Source organism: Euleptes europaea, chromosome 14 (assembly GCF_029931775.1).
Source record: "Euleptes europaea isolate rEulEur1 chromosome 14, rEulEur1.hap1, whole genome shotgun sequence".
Taxonomy (NCBI): Eukaryota; Metazoa; Chordata; class Lepidosauria; order Squamata; family Sphaerodactylidae; genus Euleptes; species Euleptes europaea.
This window is the reverse complement of record NC_079325.1, coordinates 2,455,705-2,483,615: the sequence shown is the minus strand read 5'-3', so window position 1 is coordinate 2,483,615 and position 27,911 is coordinate 2,455,705. Positions and strand designations below refer to the sequence as shown.

Below are 27,911 nucleotides of genomic sequence, written 5' to 3'. Positions count from 1 at the left end.
TTTGGAAGTCCTCAATCCAAATCTAATTTGTGGTGACACCCAAATGTAGGAAATTCAGGCATTACAACAAATTGGAGTTTGCTGTATTTTCTGCATTCAGACTTTACAAAGGTTTCCAAAAGTGGGGACATTTCAGTTGCATTTGGTACCCAAGGGGAAGAGGGAGAGAGTATGCAAAAGCATCCTTTTAATTTTATTAATTAATTAAAATATAATAACCCATTTTGCCTTGGGGTTCAAGGCAGCTTACAAATCAAAATGAAAAAGTCACAATGTAAAACCAACAAAATAAACCCCCTAACCAAGAGATCCTTCCAGTTTATACCCCATTAAAAGACCTGGTGAGTAAAATGGCCTTGTAATGCCTCCTAACAATTTCTAAAGATGGGATGCTAACAATTTCTAAAGATAGGGGAGGGGCTGTGGCTCAGTGGTAGAGCGTCTGCTTGGCATGCAGAAGGTCCCAGGTTCAATCCCCGGCATCTCCAGTTAAAGCGACCAGGCAAGTAGGTGATGTGAAAGACCTCAGCCTGAGACCCTGGAGAGCCGCTGCCAGTCTGAGTAGCCAATACTGACTTTGATGGACCAAGGGTCTGATTCAGTATAAGGCAGCTTTAGGTGCTCATGTGTTCACCCCCACTTTTTCAGGGAGCCTTTTCTACAAAGTGGGGGCTACAGCAGAGAAGGCACCGGCCCTACTGGATGCCAAGGGGGCAACCTTAAGTGGGGGAACAGCCAGTAAACCATTCTACTGTTCACATTGGCTTGGAAGTATATCGAAAAATGAAATATACAAGCTTCAATGAAGCTGATTCTACTGCTCTTGGGAACGGGGAAGAGTTAATGGCCAAAGGCCAAGTTCTGAACGTTCAGCACTGTGAACTCTTCCTGTGTTGACAGAGAGGCCCAGGGAGGGAAAGCTGCAAATTCCACCATCTACAGAGAGAGCACCATGGCGGAGTTCACTGGACGAGATGTTTACCAGGCAGAGTTTGATTCCAGAGACTACCTGGAATATTTCCACTTTGGAGAAGGCACCTTGGGCGATGAAGCCCTTGAATTTTACCTGAAACAACTTTGCAAGACCTTTGCTTCAGGTACGTCATCACAACTGTGAGGTATGCTTGCGCACCTTTGCCTGATGCACGAAGGAGATTCTTGGAGGGCGTTATAAAGGAGGCATGGTTACGATTCCGTTGGGAAATTAATTCCAAAATCTACATTGTCGTCTCTAACTGGCCCTGTTCCTCTTCTGTTTGAGCCGTAAAAATGGTCCCAGCATGGGAATAAGTAGAAAGCATAGAGGTCATGACCGGGAGATGTGGAGTTGAATCCTGCACTCTGTCAACAGAAGGCGCTGACAGCTGCCAAACATCTAGGATTTCCCCTTCCCCAGCAACCATTTCTGATGCTGGGAAAATTTATTCTTGGGTTTGCAGGACCCACATGGAGGGTTTGGAAGCTACAGTGGGGAGGGGAAGAGGACAAAACCGCTCCCTCCTGCCTCTTGACTGAGCAGAACTCCGCTGTGGAAGAGGAAGGGGGGCACAATCTCACCCCTTTCCCTCGGCAGCCTCCTGACACGTGCGACTGTTAGTGCACACAAGTCCCATGGCTACGAGAACACACTTTTCCAGCACTGGAAATGGTTGGGAGGGAGAGGAGCTGGGAAGACTGGGGATCCTTGCATGGACCCTATACTGTCCACTTGCTGGATCCAGCACATTGACGGTTAAATTCCAGAAAAGCAGCCAAGCTCATCTGCAGTGGCAAAAATAGCAAAAGGCCTTTATGATAACTTCAGAGATTTCATCAGTGAGATTCCACTTTGTTAGACGCATGGCATGTGAGGTTGAGTTGGCAGAACAATTTGGTTGGCCCTAATAAAAAGCATTACATGGATTTTGTTCTTGTTTTTGGATTTTGCATGGACCAATCTGGTTTTGCAACTGTTTTTCTGCTGGAAAGATTGATACCCAGGGCTATGAACAACAGAAGGGGCAGCAAAGAAGAAGAAGAAGAGCTGGTTTTTATACTCTGCTTTTCTCTACCTTTAAGGTGCCTCAAAGTGGCTTTCAATCACCTTCCCGTCCTCTCCCCACAACAGACACCTTGTGAGGTGGCTGGAGCTGAGAGAGTTTGGAGAGAACTGTGACTGGCCCAAGGTCACCCAACAGGCTTCACTTGGAGGAGTGGGGAAACCAACCTGGTTCTCCAGATTAGGGTCCGCCACTCTTAACCACTGCAACACACTGAAGGAGGGACAGAAGGCCAGTTTTTCAGGACATGACAGAGCAAAAGGGAAAATGTGATCCCCGCAATGGGAGTGTGGACAGCTCCCAACTATTGATGAGTGAGCAAAGCAGGAGGAGGCTGAATTGTGTGCGTAAACCTGTAAGGAGGAACAAGTGGGTTGGGAAATTGCTGGAGATTTGGGGGCCGTGCCTGAGGAGGGCAGAGTTTGGGGAGGGGAGGGAGCTCAGCAGGAATGTGATGCCCTAGAGTCCACCCTCCAAAGCAGCCATTTCCTCCAGGCGAGATCAACTGTAATTCTGGGAGATCTCCAGGCCCCATCAAATTTGGAGGCAGGCTCCCAAGGCTTCAGCTTCTGCTGAGGGGTGGCACATTCAGGCCCTTGCTGTGTTTGTGTCTTCTGCTTGAGAGGTCATAATATAGGCATAATGAGGTGTCATTTACCAAGTGATGTTACTTATTTCCATTCCATGAAAGGTTTCAGCAGCCCATTTTAGGGATGCCAGCCTCCAAGAGGGACCTGGGGATCCCCTGGAATTACAGCTCATATCCAGACTGCAGAGATCAGTTCCCCTGGAGAAAATGGATGCTTTGGAGGGTGGGGTCTATGGCACTCTACCTCACTGAGGTCCTTGTCCTCCCCAGGCTCCACTCCCAAATCTCTAGGAGTTTCCCAACCTGGATCTGGCAACTCTATCCCCCATCCCCCGCTGGTAGCCAGTGGGGACTTGGCAACCTTACCCCATTTCCACAGACTAAGACAGAACATTTTTTCTCCAGGTCTGTTGGCAGCCCTGGCTGAGTTGCTTTCCCTAGGGGTAGGACTTGCAACGTACCATGAGACGCTAGAGGGAAACTCCCTTTCAATTAGGGTTGCCAACCTCCAGGTACTAGCTGGAGATCTCCCACTATTTCAACTGATCTCCAGCTGATAGAGATCAGTTCCCCTGGGGAAAATGGCCACTTTGGCTTTTGGACTCTATGGCATTGAAATCTCTCCCCTCCCCAAACCCTGCCCTCCTCAGGCTCTGCCCCAAAATCCTCCTGCCAGTGGTGAAGAGGGACCTGGCAACCCTAGCAGAGACTGTCTCTCCTTGGCTTAGGCCTCCCTCTTGCTCTTGAGGAAGCTCTCTTGACCTGCCCTTCCTCTCCCCCAGGGCGCCTGAAAGGGGACACCCTGATTGACCTGGGCAGCGGCCCCACCATCTACCAATTCCTCTCCGCCTGCGAATCCTACAGGAGCATCATTGCCTCTGATCCCGTGGATCGGAACCGGCAGGAAATCGAGATGTGGGTGAAGAGCAAACCAGAAGCTTTTGACTGGACCCCTGTTGTGAAGTATGTGTGTGAGCTGGAAGGAAACAGGTACGGGAGCTCAATGAAGGAGCATTTCCAATGTTGTCCCCCTCCCCCTCCCCCTCCAGTGCCATCATGTTTTCGGATCCGCTGGCCATTGCTCAAGGTGGAGCCAACTGCTTAATTGGTTTGACATCATAGAATATTTGCAGTCATCCTTGCTGCTGGGGAGGAGGAAAGTCGATGGCCATGGAAGGATGAATGGAAAGGTTAGCTTGATTAGAAATTCACGCTAGGCTTAGGAATAAATGGGGCCTTGGAGGTGGACTGGCCCAGGAGACAGGGGAATGGAGGGAGAGGTGTCTGCAGTCTGGAAGGCTGGAGGAAAGGGACCGGACAGGCTGTCCACTGAGAAGGGAGGGGCCATGGCTCAGTTGAGAAGCATCTGCTTTGCATGCAGAAGCTCCCAGGTTCAACTCCCGGCATCTCCTGTTAAAGGGACCAGGCAAGTAGGTGATGTGAATAGACCTCTGCCTGAGACCCTGGAGAGCTGCTGCCAGTCTGAGTAGGCAATACTGACCTTGATAGACTGTTGGTCTGATTGTGACCTGAACTGCAGTGAGATCTACAGAAATGAAGCAGAGTGTCTCACAACATGGAGATAAACACAAACTGTCTGTGCCCCTAAATATTTTTATTCTGCCTTTCCTCCAAGGAGCTCAATGGTTCTCTCCTAGGATTGCCAGCTCTGGATGGGGATTTTGGTGGTGGAGCTCGGGCAGGTGATGTTTGGGAAGGGGGAGGGACAGCAGGGTATGATGCCACTGAATCCACCCTCCAAGGCAACCATTTTCTCCAGGGGAACTGATCGTGGTCATCTAGAGATCAATTGTAATAGCAGGAGATCTCCAGGTGCCACCTGGAGGTTGGTAATCCTATCGCCTGCCCGTATCTGAGCTTCAAGCTGTTTTGAAAAACCCAGCAGGAGCAGCTAGCTGCAAAGTTGGGTGATAACTTTCACTAATGTGTGTCCCCTAATGCATGTTGCCCTCCATTCCAATAAGCCTTGGGGAACTTTGAATACTACTGGTATTGCCCTGACATGGGAAAAAGAGCACGCTAGAACTCCCAGTGCAGATTCCAAGGGGAATTCAAAACAAGAAGCTGAAGGCACAGGCCAAAGGCTCCAGGTAGACTTAAGTGGTTTGTTTGTGTAAGAGTGTTCCCTCCAAACTAGGTTCTTACCACATCTTCCGCCCAGGATGCCAGAGATTGCAGGGAGGTTCTCCAAGTCATCTGTTTGTTTTTATTTTCGTGCAGGGACAAATGGGCCGAGAAGGAGGCCAAGGTGAGAAGAACCGTCCAGCAGATCCTCTACTGTGATGTCCTTCAGAGCAACCCACTGGAACCAGTCACCCTGCCTCGGGCGGACTGCATGCTAAGCGTCGAATGCCTGGAGGCCGCTTGCAAAGATATCAGCACCATGCAAGCTGCTCTGAAGAACATCAGCTCCCTGCTGAAGCTCGGGGGAGCCCTGGCGCTTGCTGGGATTCTGGGGTGCAGTTTCTACATGGTGGGCACCCGTAAGTTCTTCAGCTTAGTCCTGACCGAGAAGCACCTGAGGGATGCTCTCAAGGCAAGTGGGTTTGTCGTCGTTGAGTTTGAGATAGAGCCCAGGTTTGCCAAGGATATGTTGGACGTCTGTGATTTCTCTGAGAAATATTTCATCCTTGCCCGCAAGGAGAAAGAGGCATAAAGTGATGAGAAAGAAAGAGGAGGCCTAAGTAGATAATCTTAGATCTGGGGAGGCCCAAGAACCTGTCCCATCTCTGCCACTTGCTCATTGTGCAAACTTGGCTAAACTGCTTCCCTTTCAGCCTCAGTTCTCTATCTGTAAAATGGGAATAATAGCTAGGGTTGTTGGGAAGGCAAAAAATCAAAACTTGTAGAAGTCACTTCAGAGAAGTGGTGGTGGTCTTTAATACATGTTAGCATGCAAAGCTATTTTAGATCTGTAGCAAGTAGCACATCTAGACTAATGACCTGACAAAGAATGAATAAAACCTCTAGATAAGGATGGAAGTCTTAGCATGCTCCCAGATTTCTAATAACTACTCAACTCTTTTCACCCAGAAAACCACCACATGCTTTCCCATGGGGTTTAAATAGAATCATAGAGTTGGAAGGAACCACCAGGGTCATCTAGTCCAACCCTCTGCACAATGCAGGAAATTCACAACTACCTCCCCCCCCACACACACACCCAGTGCCCAGAAGATGGCCAAGATGCCCTCCCTCTCATGAACTGCTTAAGTTCATAGAATCAGCATTGCTGACAGATGGCCATCTAGCCTCTTCTTAAAAACCTCCAGGGAAGGAGAGCTTACCACCTCTCAAGGAAGCTTGTTCCACTGAGGAACTGCTCTAACTGTTAAAAAAATTCTTCCTAATGTCTAGACGAAAACTCTTTTAATTTAATTCTAACCGGTTGGTTCTGGTCTGACCTTCTGAAGCAACAGAAAACAACTTGGCACCATTCTCTATATGACAGCCCTTCAAGTACTTCAATAGTTTGAACCCAGGGTCAAGGGGACAGGTATACATAGGCTGCTTCTAAAATGAGGTTTTTCTCCATTTCTGCATCTGAACTGAAGCAAGCTTTTTCGGAGCATCTACATAATGTCGTCTCCGAATCGTCCTTTTACTGTGTTTCCTCCTGGTTCGCTATGATCTTTCCTAGACTCGGTTTGATCAGTACAATCTTTTGGGGAAGATCACTTTCAAGGCAACTCTGCATGTTGACTAGATGGGAAACTGCATTTTGGCAAGTTCTGTCCACATCAGAACCATCTTTCCCCCTTGCACTGCTAGAAGGCATTTTGAGACTTTAAAAAATCAATAATTGACATATGGCTATTGCTTTAAGCATCAGTGATATACCAGTTATTGAATTTAAGCTGCAGAGATATGCCAAATGTAATCGACATATGATTACAAGGCTCTGGCAAACCACCTCTGTTAGTCTCTTGCTATGAAAACCCCAAAAAGGGGTCGCCATAAGTCGGCTGCGACTTGATGGCACTTTACACACACACACACAGCAACCTCAATTATTACTTTTTGTAAAAGGGTGGCCCTTGGGGGGGCAAGGAACGTGTGGGGTAAATTCTGGGTAGATGCTCCGTTGCCACTCCAAATGCCATTGCATTCATGGTGAAAATGGAAGGAATCTGGAAATTAATCACAGTATGGATGTAGGCTTAGAAACAGAGGTATGTCTTGCTTGAAAAGCAGAAGAGAAGGCTTGTGCAGTTCAATAAACATTCTTCTTCAAGGAAACGTGCACTAGCCGGATGATGTGGGGAGAATGCAGCAATGCTCATGGGCTTGAAGCATTTGCTCTGGACCCCTCCCCCACCCCCGTACAATGCTTAGCAGCATTTAGAATTCAGATGCTTCGCTTTAACTCAGGAGGGTGTTAGGGGGGCAAGGACTATCTGAATGGTTCTAGCTCGAGTGCATCCTTTCTGAGATCTCTAAGGGCAGACCACATAGAGGTCTTTATAGTAGTCTAGCCTTGAGGTAACCATAGTATGAATCCGTAAGGCCAGAGTCAAAGTATACAGGCCATCTTCCAGGCTTGTTGGAGATCAGGCTCCTGTGGTTCTATCATTCCACAGAACATGCAAAAATAGAGATGCCTGAATGGCTTTTAAAAAAATGGATTAGATCTGGATTAGATCTGAAACAGAATGGAACAGCCCAGGAAGTTGCCTTTTTAATGGAATAGGACTATAGTCCACTGCAGTGGTTATTGTAGGCATCACCTGCTTTTTATTGCATTTTCCTGTACCTTGTCCTCTGCTTTCATGACTGTTGATAGCATACCTTGCCTTCGATAGTTCGTTTGCATTGCCCTTATACTCTGTAATCCTATGACTTTGTTCACTGGCTGTTTTATGCTGTCTGAATGCATTGCTTCATACCCTGTGTTCTGCCTTGCGTCTCAGCGAGAAAGGCAGACTATAAAGAAAGGAAATAAATAGACAGAAATGAATGCTCTGCTCTTGTTTTAATGCTGCGTGGAATAGAACTGGCTTGGCAATGTGTGGTGGTCCATTTCTCCATGGCCGGCCATGTCTTCTCCTGAGGAGTGCCAACAGGGTTGGAGCAGAATTGAATTATTCATTCTCTAGCCATGTATCATGTGCTTTCTCATGCAGTATCCTTTCTATGTTGTGTGCATTGGTATTTTCCCTATTTTCTTGCCATTCTTCATTTATTCTGTACATATTTGCTTGTGATGGTGGTATGTTATCCATAATAAAGCACATGATGCATCTCCATTCAAACTTCTGAGTCTGTGTCTTCCAAGTGGGGTGATGGATGGTTTTCTTTATTAGTCAAAGACCAGCAAAACAAACAATACATTACCAGAAATGTTACCACTGGGGTGATAAGCGCACAAGAAGATCCCCTGCTGGATCAGACCAAGGAGGATCCACCCAGCCTGGCATCCTGTTGCACAGAGTGGCCAACCAGTTGCCCAAATGAGCCAAGTGAACAGATGGGACGGCCCTTCTCCGAGTCCCCTCCTCCAGATCTTGGCCACCACATGTGATAATATGCCAGTTTGCATCATACCCAGTGGCACGGACTGGAAGGTTGGGTGTCTACATGGGCTGCAGTGGGAGGGGGGAGGCAGAAAATGAACAAGACAATGAATAAGATATGTTCATACAGGTAAATGTGGGCTTGGAGCTTCTTTCCTATATACTGGAATAACCGAAAGGGTGACCAGGATGTGCTGCAACAGAGACTGGAATGTGTGTGAAGTTAATGCTCTGAGCTTTCATTTGTTTTGGGATTCTTTGTTTAAGTACTGATTCTAGATACGCCTAAGGTTAAGGACCAAGGATTTGGTGATGGTGAGTATAGAGGATAAAAATAATTATGTTAGTAAGTAGGGTTATGGATTGTGTTTATCGAACCTATTGCTAAAGCAGTTGTTAAAACTTTGCTCTTATTAATGCAATGAAAATGTGAAAATAAAATTTTACACACACACACACACACACACACACACACACACACACACACACACATATATATATATATACCTCCATGAAGGTTTTCCTTCGATCTGGCTTCCAGGTAAAAGCAGGGGCCTGCAGCCAACTGCTTAGTGGAAAATATCTGGCTTAGCTATGGAAGGAGAAAGGTAACCCAACCAGATACTATGGCCAGATGGCTTGGTGTGGAGGAACTCACCCAGTGTTGGGCATGAGGGATCTCACCTGCATGTTGAGCAGTGTGGCTGGTCAGTGTCTTTCATCCTGCACACCAACCACATTCCTAACCCATGGGGTGATGCCACATCCCAACGTTTCCTTGGCAGACTTTGTTTATGGGGTGGTTTGCCAGTGCCTTCCCCAGTCATCTTCCCTTTACCCCCAGCAAGCTGGGTACTCAATTTACCGACCTCGGAAGGATGGAAGGCTGAGTCAACCTTGAGCCGGCTACCTGAAACTGACTTCCATCAGGATCAAACTCAGGTAATGAGCAGAGCTTGGACTGCAGTACTGCAGCTTACCACTCTGCGCCACGGGGCTCCTAAATCAGGGTAGGGCCGCCCTAATGCTGGCAAGCTCTCAGGGAACTTGAACTCACACTCAAGGGATAGGAATGGGTTAATGAGTTTTAGTTCAGCTACAATTTTTTTTAACAAACCCTAAGTTAAGAAGACTAGATTAAGTCATGCCATCGTATTCCCTATTACTATGTATGGGTGTGAAAGCTGGACAGTGAAGAAAGCTGATAGGAAGAAAATAGATTCCTTTGAAATGTGGTGTTGGAGGAGAGTGTTACGGATTCCATGGACTGCCCAAAAACAAATCAGTGGGTTATAGATCAAATCAAGCCTGAACTGACCCTAGAAGCTAAAATGACTAAACTGAGGCTATCATATTTTGGGCACGTCATGAGACGACAAGAGTCACTGGAAAAGACAGTCATGCTAGGAAAAGTTGAGGGCAGCAGGAAAAGAGGAAGACCCAACAAGAGATGGTTTGACTCAATAAAGGAAGCCACAGCCTTCAATTTGCAAGATCTGAGCAAGACTGTCAAAGATAGGAAGGGGAGGGACCTCAGCAAGATATAATGTCACAGAGTCCACCCTCCAAAGCAGTCATTTTCTCCAGGGGAACTGATCATGGTCATCCGGAGCTCAACTGTATTAGCAGGAGATCTCCAGGTGCCACCTGGAGGTTGGCAACCCTATTGCCTCCCCATGTCTGAGTTTCAAGCTGCTTTGAAAAGCCCAGTGGAAGCAATTAGCTCAAAAGTTGGCTGGTGACCTTCACTTATGTCTGTGCCCCCTGCTGCATGTTGCCCTCCGTTCCAATGAGCCTTGGTGAACTTTGAATACCGGTATGATTCTGCCACTGGAAAAAGAGCATGCTAGAACTCCCAGTGCAGATTCCAAGGGGAATTGAAAACAAGAAGTTGAAGGCACAGGCCAAAGGCTCCAAGTAGACTTAAGTGGCTCGATTGTGTAAGAGTGTTCCCTCCTTCTTACCACATCTTCTGACCGGGATGCCAGAGACTGCAGGAAGGTTTGCCAAATCATCTGTTTGCTCTTAATTTTATGCAGGAACAAATGAAGAAGGAGTTGGGTTTTTTATGCCGACTTTCTCTACCACTTAAGGAAGAATCAAAGTGGCTTACAATCACCTTCCCTTCCCCTTCCCACAACAGACACCCTGTGAGATAGGTGGGGCTGAGAGAGCATGACTAGCCCAAGGTCACCCTACTGGCTTTATGTGCAGGAGAGGGGAAATGAATCCAGTTCACCAGATTAGCCTCCGCCACTCATGTGGAGGAGTGGGAAATCAAACCTGGTTCTCCAGATCAGAGTCCACAGCTCCAAACCACCGCTCTTAACCACTACACCATGCAGGCTCCCGAGAAATGGGCTGAGAAGGAGGCCAAGGTGAGAAGAACCGTCCAGCAGATCCTCTACTGTGACGTCCTTCAGAGCAACCTACTGGAACCCATACTTTCTTGTGGGGTGTAGGAGCAAAAGATTAGTCATTACTCCCCTCTCTCCTTCTTCTCCAAGCATGTTTCTCCTACCTGTTGCTTTCTTCCTCATCTAAGAGATGGGAACTTCCAGCACTCAGATATCAGCTGCGCCCACATCCCTATTTCCAGCACCTTCCCTGCTCCTTAATGTTTCCAAGCCACTCGGAGTAAATTGAGATAGTCAGGAACTATGCTCAAGAACCTTTCTGAAAGTTGGTGGGTAGAGTTAGGGGTCAGCTTTCCCTCCCCCTTCGTTTCACTGGCGAAGAAGAAGAAGAAGAGTTGGTTTTTATATGCCGACTTTCTGTACCACTTAAGGAAGAATCAAACCATTTTACAAACCCCTTTCCCTCCCCACAACAGACACCCTGTGAGGTAGGTAGAGCTGAGAGAGTTCAGAGAGAACTGTGACTAGCCCAAGGTCACCCAGCAGGATTCATATGGAGAAGTGGGGAATCAAACCCGTTTCTCCAGATTATAGTCCACTGCTCTTAAACACTGCTCTTAACTACTGCACCATGCTGGCTTTTTAGAAGGTCTTTAGGGCCAAAGATGGGCACACAAATTCAGTAGGCAAAATTCTCTTCTCTCAGCTCCTAGATGACCTTCCACTGCTGCCTGTCTGCATGCCAAAAATATTTTAAGGCATTAAGAGCAGGCTCAGTTAAAAAGTTGGCAGTCTCACATTATGCTCAATTATTTGCATACACAAACATGTTTACTGCAACGATAGGCAATGAATGGCTCCCCACTCCCAATAGTTCCTCCCTTTGGCTCTCTGATCCAATTTCTGTTTTCCAAGCTTCTGGTGGGCTGGGGTTAAAGTTCTTGGCATCCACAAGAAGGGCGTGGGAAAAGTGAAGCTATAAAAACTTTGTGCTGAAGGGAACAAGGATCATTGGGACTTTTTTGCAGGCTGCATGACATCATGGAGAAGACCTTAATCGGAAAAGAAGCTTATTTGCAGCATTTTAGACCCCAAGACTACATGAAAACCTACTATTCTTTCAACCCTGACAGAGCAGCAGATAATGCCTTTTTAACTTTCTCTCTGAAAATCCTCCACAAGGCCTTCATTTTGGGTGAGTCTGTCCTAGCCACACCCACGACTATTGTGGACTGCCCAAAATATTTGACAGCTACCGGCTGTATATGATGCAGAAGGAATTTCCACTTTATTTCCCATCAGATCATCCACACAGAGAAATGCATGGAGAAAGTGCTTCCCCCGTCAGTCATCACTGGAAAGGGGAAAAGAGAACTTAGTTCCCCTCTGCTCTTGAAGTGGTCATGGGGGTGGGAGGAAGACATTTGGACTTGGAAGCAGAATGCCAAAGGGCCAGTTCTGCATGCCATTTCCCCTGCCCCATTCTGCCACAGAGTAACTTCGGGGAAAGGCAGCTAGATTGGAGACCAGGAGCTCTTTAGAGACCAACAAAATTTTCAGGGCATGACCTTTCGACAGTTAAAACTCCCTTGGTCAGGTATATTTTGGAGAAGGAGGGAGGGATCAGCCTCCCCTTAACCCAACATGATTGTTATAGAGAGCAATTTTGGACCCTCTGCCGACAGGAGCTGAGAAGCATCCGGTTCTGGGAGACTCAATGCACATGGACAAAGGGAAAATTGCTTCAGATTGCCCACATGAGAATGGTATAGACATGAAAGGAGATGGTAAAAAAAAAAAACGGGATAGACACTTAAGGATGCCCAAAGGCACATGCCAGGCAAGTTGAAAGAGAGAGACAGTGTGGAGTTGTTTCTATGCTAATACTAGAAGCCTCCAAGCAAAAATGGGGAAGTCAGAGTGCATGGTTTTAAGAGAAAACATAGATATAGTGAGCATTACAGAAACCTGGTGGAGGGGAAAAAACCAGTGGGATACGGTCATTCCTGGTTACAAACTGTATAGAAATGACAGGGAAGGGTGTATTGGAGAGGGTGTTGCTATGTATATCAAGGAAGGCATAGTGTCTAATAAGCTAGAAACCATAAAAAGGGCAGACTCGTCCACAGAATCCTTATGGGTGACGATTCTGGGCCCCAAAGGTGATTTAGTACTGGGGACGTTCTATTGGCCTCCTGACCAAATGGCTCAAAGTGATCTTGAGATGGAGATTGAAATCAGGGAAGCATGTAAAGGTAATGAAGTAGTAATAATGGGAGACTTTAAGTACCCTCATATTGACTGGATAAATGTATGCTCCAGTCAAGCCAAAGAGATAAAAATTTTAGGCATCCTAAATGACTGTGCCCTCGAACAGTTGGTCATAGACCCAACCAGAGGGGAGGCGATCCTGGATTTAACACTCTGTGGTGCTGCCAGTGACTTGGTGTGGGATGTGGATGTAGTTGGCAATAGTGACCACAATGGGATCAAATTTAATTTATATGTAAGTGGGAAAGTGACTGGGAAATCTCACACAATTACCTTTGACTTTAAAAGAGGGAAACCTGGTAAAGAGGAAGTTGAAAAAAACAGTTAGGAGGGTTAAATCTCTGGAAAAAGCTTTGGGGTTACTCAAGTCCACATTACTAGAGGCTCAGCTAGCTTGTATACTGCAGGTCAGGAAAGGTAGTAATAAGTCTAAGAGGTCACCGCCATGGCTAACGGGTAAGGTGAAGGAAGCAATAAGAGAAAAAAAGGCTTCCTTCAGAGACTGGAAGGATTGCCCAAACGAGCCAAACAAAAACAAACACAAACTTGCACAAAGGAAATGCAAGCAGATAATTAGAGATGGGAAAAAAAGATTTTGAGGGGCATATCGCTAAACACATCAAAACATTGGTTCTTGTAGGTTATCCGGGCTGTGTAACCGTGGTCTTGGAATTGTCTTTCCTGACATTTCGGCAGCAACTGTGGCAGGCATCTTCAGAGTAGTAAAACTGAAGGACAGTGTCTCTCAGTGTCAAGTGTGTAGGAAGATATAGTCAGAAAGGAGTTGGGTTTAAGCTGAGTCATTGTCCTGCAAAAGTAATGTGCTAATCATTGTCCTGTAAGTATCAAGATAATGTGCTAATGACGGTGTGGTATGTTAATATGGAACCATTGTATCCTGAAGTGATCTGTTAATGTGTGAAGTCCAAAGCTAATCTCCATGGCTATTGTTGACTATAGTCTTTGTTAGTCTGGAGGTTTTTAGGTCAGGAAGCCAAGCCTTATTCATTCTTAAACTCTCTTCTTTTCTGTTAAAGTTGTGCTGATGTTTATGAATTTCAATGGCTTCTCTGTGCAATCTGACAAAATAGTTGGTAGAATAGTTGTCAGATTGCACAGAGAAGCCATTGAAATTCATAAACATCAGCACAACTTTAACAGAAAAGAAGAGAGTTTAAGAATGAATAAGGCTTGGCTTCCTGACCTAAAAACCTCCAGACTAACAAAGACTATAGTCAACAATAGCCATGGAGATTAGCTTTGGACTTCACACATTAACAGATCACTTCAGGATACAATGGTTCCATATTAACATACCACATTGTCATTAGCACATTATCTTGATACTTACAGGACAATGATTAGCACATTACTTTTGCAGGACAATGACTCAGCTTAAACCCAACCCCTTTCTGACTATATCTTCCTACACACTTGACACTGAGAGACACTGTCCTTCAGTGTTACTACTCTGAAGATGCCTGCCACAGTTGCTGGCGAAACGTCAGGAAAGAAAATTCCAAGACCATGGTTACACAGCCCGGATAACCTACAAGAACCAATGAACTCTGACCGTGAAAGCCTTCGACAACATCAAAACAAACAATAAGAAATTATTTAAGTATATTAGGAGTAGGAAACCAGCTAGGGAAGCGGTTGGACCATTGGATGACAATGGGAGTAAAGGAACACTAAGGGAGGATAAAGCAATGCAGAGAAACTAAATGAATTCTTCTCATCTGTCTTTACTGTTGGAGATACAGGGCAGATTCCTTCTCCTGAACAGAGATTTTGGAGAGGGAAGAATGAGGAACTGAGGCAAATAGTGGTAACAAGGCAGGAAGTCCTAGAATGTCCTAGACAAACTGCAAACAAGTCACAGGGACCACATGGTATTCATCCTAGAGTTCTTCAAGAACTCAAATGGGAAATTGCTGAACTCCTAACAAAGATATGTAACATGTCCCTTCGATCAGCCTCTGTACCAGAATGGCCAATGTAACACACATTTATAAAAAAGGTTCCAGGGGGGACCCAAGAAATTACAGGCCAGTTAGCTTAATGTCTGTTCCAGGTAAATGGATGGAAAGCATTATTAAACATAAAATTGTCAAGCATATAGAAGGGCAAGGCATATAGAAGGCCTGCTGAGCAAAACCCAACATGGCTTCTGTAAAGGTAGGTCCCATCTCACTAACCTATTAGAATTTTTTGAAAGTGTCAATAAGCATGTGGACAGGAATGAGCCTGTGGAGATTGTGTATTTGGATTTCCAAAAGGCTTTTGACAAAGTCCCCCACCAAAGACTGCTAAGCAAACTTCATAGTCATGGGATAAGAGGACAAGTCCTCTTATGGATTGAGAGCTGGCTGAAAAATAGGAAGCAGAGAGTAGGAATCAATGGTCATTTCTCACAATGGTGAGAATGGGATGTGAGCAGTGAGGTGCCTCAGGGATCTGTGTTGGGACCGGTGCTTTTCAACCTGTTCATCAATGATCTGGAGTTGGGGTTAAACAGTGTAGTAGCCAAGTTTGCAGATGACACCAAATTATTTAGGGTGGTTAAAACAAAATTGGACTGTGAAGAGCTCCAGAAGGATCTCTGCGTACTGGAAGAATGGGCATTAAAATGGCAAATGAGATTCAATGTGAGCAAGTGTAAAGTGATGCATATTGGGACAAAAAATCCCAACTTCACATATACACTGATGGGATCTGTGCTGGCAGCGACAGACCAAGAAAGGGATCTTGGGGTGGTAGTGAACAGCTCAATGAAGATGTCAATCCAGTGTGCGGCTGCTGTAAAAAAGGCAAATTCCATGCTGGCCATAATTAGACGAGGAATAGAGAATAAAACTGCTGATATCATACTGCCCTTGTACAAATCTATGGTGAGACCACACTTGGAATACTGTGTACAGTTCTGGTCACCACACCTAAAAAAGATTATTAGAGCTTGAGAAGGTGCAGAAAAGAGCAACTAAATGATTAGGGGACTAGAGCAACTGCCCTATGAGGAGCGGTTAAAATGCTTAGGGCTGTTTAGCTTGGAAAGAAGGTGGCTAAGGGGAGACATGATAGAGGTCTAAAAAATATGCATGGTTTGGAGAGAGTGGACAGGGAGAAGTTTTTCTCCCTCTCCCATAATACCAGAATGCGGGGTCATCTGCTGAAGCTGGAGATTCAAAACAGATAAAAGGAAGTATTTTTTCACACAACGCATAGTTAAATTGTGAAACCCCCTGTCCCAAAATGTGGTGATGGCTGCCAATTTGTAAGGCTTAAAGAGGGGAGTAGACATGTTCGTGGAGGAAAGGGGTATTCATGGCTACTAGTTAAAATGGATACTAGTCATGATGCATACCTCTTCTCTCCAGCATCAGAGGAGCAGGCCTATTATCTTGGGTGCTGTGGAACACAGGCAGGATGGTGCCGCTGCAGTCTTCTTGTTTGGGGGCTTCGTAGAGGCCCCTGGTTGGCCGCTGTGTGAACAGGCTGCTGGACTTGATGGGCCTTGGTCTGATCCAGCAGGACTTTTCTTATGTTCTTATGAGCCTTTTTGCATTGGCTGAGCTGTGCCATCTATGTCAAAATCCCTGGTCAGCTGCACCAGAACTTGCCTGCGAATTTCTAAAGTGCTGTCAAGTCACAGCTGATTTATGGCAACCCCAGCAGGAGCTTTCAAGGCAAGCGAGAAGTCAGCATGGAGGGAACATTCAAAAATATGAACATTTGTCTAAGATCTGAATTGGTTGTAAAGAGATGTGTCACAACATAGTATACTATAACATATTCAATTTCATAAAATTAATTAAAACCAATGATCCTTAATTTAAAATCAGTTATATAAAAATCAGAACAAACCAGAACCAGGTGGCGCATAAATGTCGAAGGGTCTTGGCTAACAGCAAGAACAGCCAGGATCCTCCCTGCCATGTAGGTGGTAAAAAAGGAAGGGGGGAGAGAGATGGGAGGCCAGCTTTGATGGAATAATTATTGCTGCCCTCAACCATAGGCCGAAGGAACATCTCAGACTTGCAGGCCCTGCGTAACTGGGAAAGATCCCGCAGGGCCCTGATTAGGGTTGCCCTCTCCGGGCTGGGAAATACCTGGAGATTTTTGGGGCGGAGCCTGAGGAGGGCGGGGTTTGGAGAGGGGAGGGACTTCAATGCCATAGAGTCCAATTGCCAAAGCGGCCTTTTTCTCCAGGGGAACTGATCTCTGTCGGCTGGAGATCAGTTGTAATAGCAGGAGATCTCCAGCTAGTACCTGGAGGTTGGCAACCCTAAGGTGAACCCAACGCCCTCATCCTGGCTCAATCATATCCCCAGTATCCATGGCAGCATTTCAGCTCTTGGATTCAACAGTTACACAAAGGGTCAGAGTGAGACCCCAGCAACACTACGGGATCCTTGGGGAGCCCCGCTATTAATACCATTGCCCTGGACATAGTTAATCAATTTGGACTGGCCCCTGCACAGGCATATATGCCTTGATGATGAGAAAAGTGAATGTTTTATGGCAGTAGTGTTGCCAACTTCCAGGTGGGGCCTGGCGATCTCCCAGAATTACAAGTGATCTCCAGACTACACAGATCAGTTCTCCTGGAGGAAATGGCAACTTTGGAGGATGGACTCTATGGCATCACGTCCCTTTCCCAAACTCCACCTTTCCCAGGCTCTGGCCCCAAGTATCTCGGAATTTCACAACCTTCTGTTGATAACCCTACAGAGGAAGCAAGTTGGGGTGGGGTATCAGAGTGGCAGTCTTTGAATTACAGAATTGGGCATTGTGGAGAAGCCTGCTGTTCACCCAGGAGAAGGGAGCCCTGAAGAAAAGGAGCCCGGGGTGCCACTTCCACGCTCTTTCCATTCACACCCTCTTCTGAAAATAACATTAATAAAGAATCATAGTGCAGGGAGGAAAGGAGGGGGAGATGGAAAGCAAAACCAGTCTTCTGTTAAAATCCAGATGGCCTTAAAGGAAACACCCTGATCGATATTGGAAGCGGACCCAGCATCCACCAGTTCCTCTCGGCCTGCGAGTCCTTCCAAGAAATCATCGCCACCGACTATACCGACCAGAACCGGGAGGAGATGCAGCGGTGGCTGAAGAAGGAGCCAGGAGCTTTCGACTGGAGCTTGTTGGTGAAATATGTCTGTGAGCTGGAAGGGGACAGGTACAGGACATCAGGTGGCATCTGGCACAATAAGGGCACTTGTCTGTTTCCCTATGGGAACTAATGCGGGCCGGGGTTGGTGGCATTTTCAGCCAGGGAAATGGCATCAGGGGAAGATTACTACATTCATCCCACCATCTCCAAAATCTTTAACTTCTGTTTATCTCATCCACCCACAGAGACTCAGTAGTCTGGGTGGCTTCCAAGTTGTGTGTGTGTTAAGTGCCGACAAGTCGTTTCCGACTCATGGCTACCCTATGAATCAATGTCCTCCAAAGTGTCCTATCCTTAACAGCCTTGCTCAGATCTTGCAAATTGAGGGGCGTGGCTTCCTTTATAGAGTCAATCCATCTCTTGTTGGGCCTTCCTCTTTTCCTGCTGCCTTCAACTTTTCCTAGCATGATTGTCTTTTCCAGTGACTCTTGTCTTCTCATAATATGTCCAAAGTACGACAGCCTCAGTTTAGTCATTTTAGCTTCTAGGATCAGTTCAGGCTTGATTTGTTCTAAAACCCACCGATTTGTTTTTTTGGTGGTCCAGGGTATCTGTAACACTCTCCTCCAACACCACATTTCAAAGGAATCTACTTTCTTCCTATCAGCTTTCTTCATTGTCCAGCTCTCACACCCATTCATAGTAATAGGGAATACGATGGCATGAATTAACCTGATGTTGGTTGCCAGTGACACATCCTTACACTTAAGAATCTTTTCTAGCTCCTTCATGGCTGCCCTTCCCAGTCTCAATCTCCTTCTGATTTCTTGGCTGCAGTCTCCCTTTTGGTTGATGATGGAACCAAGAAATAGGAAGTCTTCAACAATTTCAATTTCCTCATTGTCAACCTTAAAGTTGTGTAATTTTCCTGTAGTCATTACTTTTGTCTTCCTGATGTTCAGCTTCCAAATTAAAAATACGAAATACAGAAAAGACATAAATGTTGCAAAGCAGCAGCAGCACCAGCTTAAAAATACAAAGCTTTCAGCCCCTTCACCAGCAAAAAGCAGCCACAAGAACAAGATAAATACAAACTGCCCACCAAGAAAACTCAATCTATTACCTGTAAAAAGCCATAACTACATCATCATCATCATCATCATAGCAATAATAATAGCAGTAATAATAGCAATAACAACAACAATAATAATAACTGGAGATTTGGGGGTGGAGCCTGGAGAGGGCAGGATTTGGGGTGGAGAGGGACCTTACCAGGGTATAATGCCATGGAGTCCACCTTCCAAAGCGGTCATTTTCTCCAGGGGAACTGATCTTTGTCACCTGGAGATCAGTTGTAATACCAGGAGATCTCCAGCCACCACTTGGAGATTGACAACCCTAGTATAAATGCATCTGATGAAATTAGCTCTTGCTCATGAAAGACTCTGCTAGAATAAATAGGTTAGTCCTTAAAGTAGGATTGCTAACCTCCAGATGGAGCCTGGAAATCTCCTGGAATTACAACTGATCTCCCCCCCCCCCCCCCGGAAGGAAATGTCTGCTTTGGAGGGTGGACTCTTATACCCTGCTGAGGTCCCTCCACTCAACAAATCCCTGTTTCCCAACAGTCCACCCAGGAATTTCCCAACCCAGAGTTGGCAATCCTACTTTATGGTGCCATTGGACTCCTGTTTTATTAAACTGGAACTCAGTAAAACTGGGGAAACACGATCCCCAGGGTGAACCCCCATTATCATTCTGGGACACTCTGCATTTGCCTCAAAAGAGTTTTCATCAGTTCTCCTCTCCGTAGGGTTGCCAGCTGTGGGTTGGGAAATACCTGGAGATTTTGGAGGCGGGGCCTGAGGAGGCTGGGGTTTGGAGAGGAAAGGGACTTCAATGCCATAGAGTCCAATTGCCAAAGTGGCCATTTTCTCTAGGTGAACTGATCTCCATAGGCTGGAGATCAGCTGTAATAGTGGGAGATCTCCAGCTAGTACCTGGAGGTTGGCGACCCTACCTCTCCTCCATGTTATCCTCACAACCAATCTGTGAGGAAAGTTAGGCTGAGAGAGAGTGACCAGCCCAAGTTCACATGGCAGTGAGAGCATCCTTCACCCTCAGCCCCTACTGCTCAGTGTTTGCCCCCTGTGAAGGTTTTGCTGCCCTTTTGTTTATTTAAAAAGTTTCTACCCCACCTCTCCACTACACAATGGAACCAATGAGCATAAAATCAATAACAGCCAGGTAAGAATATCCAGCCCCAAATAAAATAATCAAGCCATAAAACAGACAGCAGAGAAAAGCAGTCTGACTTACTCTGTTCCACCTCAGTAACGTGGCAGCCATCAGGCTGCAGGTGAAACCCTGGGGGCAAAAATTAATAACCATCCTGGTGCTGAAAAAAGTTCAAGGGGAGGTGCCAGGCACAAGGAAAGGGGAAGGGCATGCTAAAGTACTTGGGGGGCACAGCTGAAACGACCGCATCTCTTGTGGCTACCCACCTCATCATAAATAGTGGGGAGGCATGCAGGAAGATCCGGTGGGCAGGCTTGTGATAGTATATTCAGTGCCCAGGCAGGACTATGCTGGTGCATCGCTTCTAGAAGATACTGGGTCAACTGGATCCATTTTGCATTTTTTTCACTTCTTCTTTCTGGTACCAGGTGTGAGGGGGTTCCTCTCCTTCCTTCCCCTGTCACACACCGGCCTACCATCTGATAAACAGAGCAGGAGGCAGGCTTGCTTGTACAATAGAATGGAAGGATTGTCTGATGGATTATTGTGCCAACCTTCTCTGTTGTATCCCAAGGGAGAGATGGGCTGAAAAAGAAGAGAAGGTCAGAAGGACCATCAAGCAAGTCCTCAAATGTGATGTGACCCAAGCCGACCCTCTCGCCCCCTTGGTGGTGCCTCCTGCTGATTGTGTGCTTTCTGTTCTCTGTTTGGAGACGGCTTGTGAAGACCTGCCGACCTACAGATCAGCTGTGAAAAACATTGGCTCTCTTGTGAAGCCCGGAGGACATCTCATCCTAGTGACAGCTCTAAAAACAACCTTCTACATTCCTGGCCAGAATCGGTTCCACGCCCTCTACCTGGAGCAGGAAACTGTTGATAATGCTGTGAAAGGGGCTGGCTTTGATATTGTTTGGGCTGAGTTGAAAGAACTTTGTGATTCGCTGCATGGGTCCAACAAACGAGGCAGGTATGTCTTAGTAGCCCAGAAACAGCAGTGAATGTAGGTGCCAATGTAATAAAACAAAACCAAGACCGTTCCATTGAGAGCAGTGTGGTCAAAGGGATTTAATTGCAGGATCAAAGTATAAGTTGATTCAGGAAAATAGGAAGAAGCAGGATACTATTTGGGGAAAGGGGGTATACTCTCCTCTGAAGATGCCTGCCACAGCTGCTGGCGAAACGTCAGGAAAGAAAATACCAAGACCACGGTTACACAGCCCGGATAACCCACAAGAACCAATGAACTCTGACCGTGAAAGCCTTCGACAATATCTTATGCCTTATATTTGCGTGCTACAAAGTCTTTCTTTTGCATTGATTATCTGTTTTGTATCACATTGGTTAATTAATTAAAAGCTTAAAAGAGATGAATTGTCTGATATCTGCTTCTTGATACATTTCATAGGCCTGTTTAAATTGTGTTTCTTTGGCTATGTTGCAATATACTGCACTGTGACTGGGGATGCCATTATTGTTTGTTAAGTTGCGTTGAAGAATGTTGTGAAAAGAAAGGGTAAAAGAATTAACCATCTGCATTGTCACCAATTGCAGCTAGTGTGAACTATTGCTGTGTTTATCTGTATAATTGTGAGTTTTGCACAGAAACATCACAAACTAGGCTTTGTAACTTACTGCTCAACCCCCAGCCCCCACTTTCCCTGTGTATATAAACCTTCGTGCATCAAGTGGGCTTTAGCCCCCCCCCCACAAGCTTAAGTTACAATAACAAAGCCATCCTAAACAGTGTTAGACTTTTCTAAACCCATTGACTTCAGTGGAGTCGGAAAATTCTGTTTAGAACTGCACTGTAAACCTGCTAGGCTTTAAAGTGGAGCAAGGATAACATGGGTACAAAACTGGAAACTGTGTCTCAACAGCGTAACATTTGCACCCTTGTGCTATTAGTGCCCAGCCTTGTCTAGCAGGTGTCATTTAAGATTCAGGGGTACAACTTGTTTAAAAGGGATAGACAGATAAGGAAGGGGGGGAGTAGCACTGTATGTCAAAGATGTGTATACTTGTGAAGAAGTACATGAATCTGAGCATGGAAATGCAGTCAAGACTCTATGGGTAAACATAAAAGGAATAAGAAATAATAGTGATATAATGGTGGGGGTCTGCTATCGATCACCAAACCAGTCAGAGGACTTGGATGGGATGCTCCTAGACAAGATCACAAAGTACTCAAAGAGACAGGACATGGTGGTCATGGGAGATTTTAATTACCTGGATATCTGTTGGAAGTCCAACGCTGCTAAAAATGCAAGATCCAATAAATTCCTGACTTGTCTTGCCTCCCGGCCGGGAGGCACAGATCTGTTTAAAGGGCCCCCCGTGCGCCTTCAGGGAATCCCCCTGAAGGCGCGCAGGGGGCCGAATTTTCCCCCTAACTCCGGATCCCCCCAAATTTCCGGGGATCCGAAGCGGGGGAGTTCGGACTTCGGCACGGCCCGAATAAAAACGGGCCGAATTTTGCAGAAGCCGAACTATACCGAATTTTTTTTTCCAACAGCCCTAGGCAGATTCCTAGGTTTTGGTATTTGGTCTACCCAAGACCCAAATATTGCCAAAATGGCTAATTTTGGGTTTGTTTTCAGTTTATATCATCAATATGCACAATATGCAAATGTGATCTTGGGCTGTACCAACAGAAGTATAGTGTCCAGATCATGTGAAGTGATGGTATTGCTTTACTCTGCTCTGGTTAGACCTCACCTAGCGTATTGTGTTCAGTTTGGGGCGCCACAATTTTAAAAGGATGTAGACAAGCTGGAACGTGTCCAGAGGAGGGCAACAAAGATGGTGAGGGGTCTGGAGACCAAGTCCTATGAGGAAAGGTTGAAGGAGCTGGGTATGTTTAGCCTGAAGAGGAGAAGACTGAGAGGGCATATGATAACCATGTTCAAGTATTTGAGGGGCTGTCATATAGAGGATGGTGCTGAGTTGTTTTCTGTTGCCCAAGAAGGCTGGACCAGAACCACCGGGTTGAAATTAAATCAAAAGAGTTTCCGTCTAGACATTAGGAAGAATTTTCCAACAGTTAGAGTGGTTCCTCAGTGGAACAGGCTTCCTCAGGAGGTGGTAAGCTCTCCTTCCAAGGAGGTTTTCAAGAAGAGGTTAGATGGCCATCTGTCAGCAATGCTGATTCTGTGACCTTAGGCAGATGATGAGAGGGAGGGCATCTTGGCCATCTTCTGGTCACTAGGGGTGTGTGTGTGGGAGGTAGTTGTGAATTTCCTGCATTGTGCAGCGGGTTGGACTTGATGACCCTGGTGGTCCCGCCCAACTCTATGATTCTAAGGATAGGATCTTAAGTAGGATAGGTCCTTAGTATTTAATGACGCAAATTGTAAATGTTCACCTCGCTTCTTCCAGATACCCTTCAACAGAACTTTCTCCTTGCCAGACTATTTCCACTGGCTGGAAATTCATACGTTCAGACGAACTTTCTTATTGGAGAGATGTAATGCCCTAGACTCAGCCAAGATACAAGGGCGATACAACAAAATTACTGCTGAAGAACAAAAATGCCCATTTTGTCCGGATCAAATAGACTCTCTAGCCCACATTGTTTCAGCATGTCCACAAAATAATAATGCACAAAATAAATATATCACTCCTTGGATAAAACAACTAAAGACACTTTCTGAGAAGTAGATATTGTGTTATCTGCTATCCAATAGATTGGTCAATTGCATGAGAAATGTGGCAACTTTTCTCTTTTCAAAGAAAAATTAAATTTCATTTCCCGTTTAAAGTGTGAAGTGGTTGATGGATAGCCTGCGGCTGTTAAATCTAGGGAAAGGAGGAAGGAGGATTGTGCCATTATTTTCAAGAAACCCACATGCTATCAACTACCCAAAACAAACAGAATTCCTCCCTCTGCGGTTCATGCCAGAAACCATATTAGTATCCTCCATTTTTAAAAAAAGATCAACAGGCATTCATATTTTTCCCATATGGGCTGCATTTCTCATAACACAGGCTCTCCACATGCCTTATCAAACCAGGATTGTTCCTATCCTATTAAAAGCACTATGGGCTGTTTAGTTAGCTGAAGTGGGATCAGGCTACTGGAACTAGGAAATACTGCTCAGGCCAACCTCTTTTTAAGTACAACTGAGAAAGACAAGCAGGTTTGTGAATTTCTGGATGAAGTAGGGCAGGGGTACCCAACCTTTCTGAGCCTGTGGGCAACCTTGAGAACTTTGAGAGGGAGAAAGTGAAGGGGGAATAAAAAGGAGAGCCTGAAGGGGGCATGGAACCACACGCTGACTAAGGAAAGCTTGTGTCCTTACAAGTCCTCCTGATCCTCCAGTGAGCTCAGCTGCTATTGCAGGCCATGGACAACTCTTCCATTTGAAAGAGAACGCCCAATAAGAAGCCCACCTTACAGCAGCCCCACCCACTTTCTGAAAAGCTTGGTGAATGCCAGGGGAAGTACTGGCTGGTGCCATGGTTGGGGAACCCTAAAACAGGACTTCAAGTCTTGATGTCAGTCTTCTTGCTTTCATCTTAATGATACCTGTTGACAGAATTGGGTTTCTTTATTGCTTTTAAATGCTTCTTTAGAGTTATGTTATGTTGGAGTTGTTATCAGTTATGATATGTTAGAGTAATGTTAACAGTTATGTGTTCTGTTTGTGATAACTGAGAGTGCTCAGAGAGGGAACTTGTAATTCAGCTTGTTTACTGAACTCCTATAGTAAACCTTTAGTTGGTTAACCAAGAAACCTGAATTGACTGTTCAGAATTGGTTGAAACCAGTTCTTGTGAGCTTCTCTTAAAGAGACCACTCCTCATACAGCTCTGTGTGATTTTCCTGGCACAGAACCTACCAGGAAAACAAACACACCACTTTGTAGTTCAGAAGTCGAGGGACTATTTGGGGCCCTTGCTTCCGCTCTGTATACACGTGCCTGTTGTATAATCCAGAATTTAGTGAGAAATTATTGACCCATCATGGACTGTTTGACTTTACCTCTATGAAATGAACTGCTTGGGAAGAAAGATGTCTCCAGATAACATATCAATACATGAACATCTAAAGCAGCTTTATATTCATTCGGACCACCTAGTCCATCAGAATCAGCACTGCCTGCTCTGACTGGCAGTGGCTCTGCAGGGTCGCAGGTACCGAAGGGTCCTTCCTAGCACCTGCTGCTGCTGCCTGCCTGCCTGAGGTCTTTTAAGAATATCAGAGGAGCCCTGCTGGATCAGACCAGTGAGGGTCCGCTTGTCCAGCATCCTGTCTCACACAGTGGCCAACCAGTTTCTCTGGAGGTCCAGCAACAGGGCATAGAAGACAAGATTTTCATAAGAAGAGTCCTGGTGGATCAGACCAGTGGTCCATTCAATCCGGCATCCTGTCTCACACAGTGGCCAACCATTTCCTCTGGAGGCCCAACCACAGGGCATAGATGCCGAGACCTTCCCCTGATGTTGCTTCCTGGCGCTGGGATTCAGAGGTTTACTGCTTCTGAATGTGGAGGTTCCCTTTATGTGGAAATGCCAGAGACCGAAGCTGGGACCCTCTGCAGGCACATCACAGGTTCTGCCATTGAGCCATATCAGCGTAATTATCCAGGTTGTAAGGCTGTTGAAATTAAAAATTGCCAATGACAACTTGCACAATGCACACATTATTTCTTTCTGAAAGTTCAATTAATAATTGCTGGAGTGTGACTCACCCAACTTCACCATCAGTATGCACTGCATGGCCATTTGAGGTCAATTGGAACAAACAAGCCTCCATTTCTGAGAAACTCTACAATGCGAGGCAAAGATACAAAATGTACTCTGTGCCTGTCGCGACGGAGACAGAGGCTGATTTAAAGACCCTGCTGGAGATTTTTCAGACACATGGAAATTGCCGAGCATCAGTTTTGTGGGAGCAATAATAGGAGGAGGCACTTTGTAGAATTAATAGCACCGCTGGGTACCATTGCGGACACAACGGCTGCAAAAGTCTTGGTCCAATACAGATGTTAGACGATGACTGAAAGGCAATGAAAACCCATCTTCAAAGCAAGTGTTTCTCTGCTCAATAACCATGTGGTCTGTTTCATAGAGGGCTGCATTGGGGCCCCAATGGGAAGAAAGGAGGAGATTTCCATGAAGCCTTTAATAAATAAATAAATCTGCCAATAAAACAGTAAATAAAAAGAGTGCAAGGCAGTGGACAATAAGGACACAAAAATAAGCCAGTCCCAAATTTCCAAATTAGGGTGGGACCTATAATGGCCAAATTGTCAATGGAGAAGCAGCAGAGCCATATAAAGATAAAAAAAGAAGTGAGCAGGTGCCCAATGAACAAGTTAGTTGGCAGCTACCTGGCACGTAACAATAAATATACTCCACACATTAATTCGCAGTGAAGTGATGATTGGCAGACTGTGAAGGCTTCGTGCCGGTTGCCAATTTCAGTGCCAGTGTTCTCTTTCCTGGGATTTATGCTGGCCGACCAACAGCTATTCACAAGAAGCGGCTTTCACTGTTATCAGAACTGGCTGGTGCTAGCTAAAGAAACTTTTCAAGGATTCTAACTGTGTGTCAGAACAATGGGAATGAAAAATGGGTCTGCAGTTGTCACAGGAAGTCACAAATAGACCATCTTATGCTAACTAAGCAAATTCTATAAAAATATGTACATTCTGCATTCCACAACACTTAAATGGGGTCTTTATCCTAATGAAGAAAATATTCACACACTCTGATCTGGAGAACCGGGTTTGATTTCCCACTTCTCCACGAGCTGCGGACTCTAATCTGGAGAACTGGGTTGGTTTCCCCACTCCTCCACATGAGCCAGCTGGGTGACCCTGGGCTAATCACAGGTCTCTTAGAACTCTCTCAGCCCCACCTACCTCACAGGGTGTCTGTTGTGAGGAGGGGAAGAGGTAGGCGAGAGATTCAAAACTGATAAAAGGAAGTATTTCTTCATACAACACATAGTTAAATTGTGGAACTCCCTGCCCTAGGATGTGGTGATGGTTGCCAACTTGGAAGACATTAAAAGGGGAGTGGACATGTTCATGGAGGAGAAGGGTATTCGTGGCTACTAGTTAAAATGGATACTAGTCATGCTGCATACCTATTCTCTCCATGATCACAGGAGCATGCCGAATATATTAGGTGCTATGGATCACAGGCAGGATGGTGCTGCTGCAGTCGTCTTGTTTGTGGGCTTCCTAGAGACCCCTGGTTGGCCACTGTGTGAACAGACTGCTGGACTTGGTGGGCCTTGGTCTGATCCAGCAGGGCTTTTCATATGTTCTTATGATTGTAAGCCGGTTTGATTCTTCCTTAAGTGGTAGAGAAAGTCAGCATATAAAAACCAAGTCTCCACCTCCTCCTCTTTGAAGTACACAACATGGTTTTCTAAGAGGCCTGCAGTGCAGAGATAGGATTGCCAACCTCCAGGCAGTAGCTGGAGATCTGCTATTACAACTGATCTCCAGCCGATAGAGATCAGTTTCCCCAGAGAAAATGGCAGCTTTGGCCATTGGACTCTATGGCATTTAAGCCCCTCCCCAACCCCCACCCTCCTCAGGCTCTGACCCAAAAACCTCCCACCGGTGGCAAAGAAGGACCTGGCAACCCTATACAAAGAAGACAGAGTTTAGAGACAGGAGACCTGTAGAAAGCTAACCTTTTGGCAGGGGGAGGGGGAGGAGGGGAGATCGACATAAAGAAGAGAAGGAGCTCCAGGGGAAAGCTGGATAAGGCAGGCTGAGGGAAGATAGAGAAAATCATAGAACCCAGTTCGGG

General features: G+C 45.8%; 1 protein-coding gene across 2 annotated transcripts; it reads left to right on the top strand.

Moving 5' to 3' along the window:
- Nucleotides 1–942: 942 nt before the first annotated feature.
- On the top strand, nucleotides 943–21,139 carry LOC130487020 (nicotinamide N-methyltransferase-like). 2 transcript variants are annotated; one of them, XM_056860383.1, is made up of 5 exons: nucleotides 943–1,097; nucleotides 3,411–3,618; nucleotides 11,548–11,714; nucleotides 17,762–17,969; nucleotides 20,716–21,139. In XM_056860383.1, the coding sequence occupies exons 1-5, from the start codon at nucleotides 953–955 to the stop codon at nucleotides 21,137–21,139; spliced, it is 1,152 nt and encodes a 383-aa protein (XP_056716361.1). In that variant the 5' UTR covers nucleotides 943–952. The 2 variants fall into 2 exon arrangements, with proteins under 2 accessions (XP_056716361.1, XP_056716362.1); XM_056860384.1 differs by lacking the exons at nucleotides 11,548–11,714; nucleotides 17,762–17,969; nucleotides 20,716–21,139 and adding an exon at nucleotides 4,870–5,305.
- The last annotated feature ends 6,772 nt before the right edge of the window (nucleotides 21,140–27,911 follow it).

Coding starts and splice junctions, on each gene's coding strand:
- LOC130487020 (XM_056860383.1), top strand. CDS start 953: ATGGCGGAGTTCACTGGACGAGATGTTTACCAGGCAGAGTTTGATTCC. Junction 1,098..3,410: donor TTGCAAGACCTTTGCTTCAG/GTACGTCATCAC, acceptor CCTCTCCCCCAG/GGCGCCTGAAAGGGGACACC. Junction 17,970..20,715: donor TGTGAGCTGGAAGGGGACAG/GTACAGGACATC, acceptor TTGTATCCCAAG/GGAGAGATGGGCTGAAAAAG.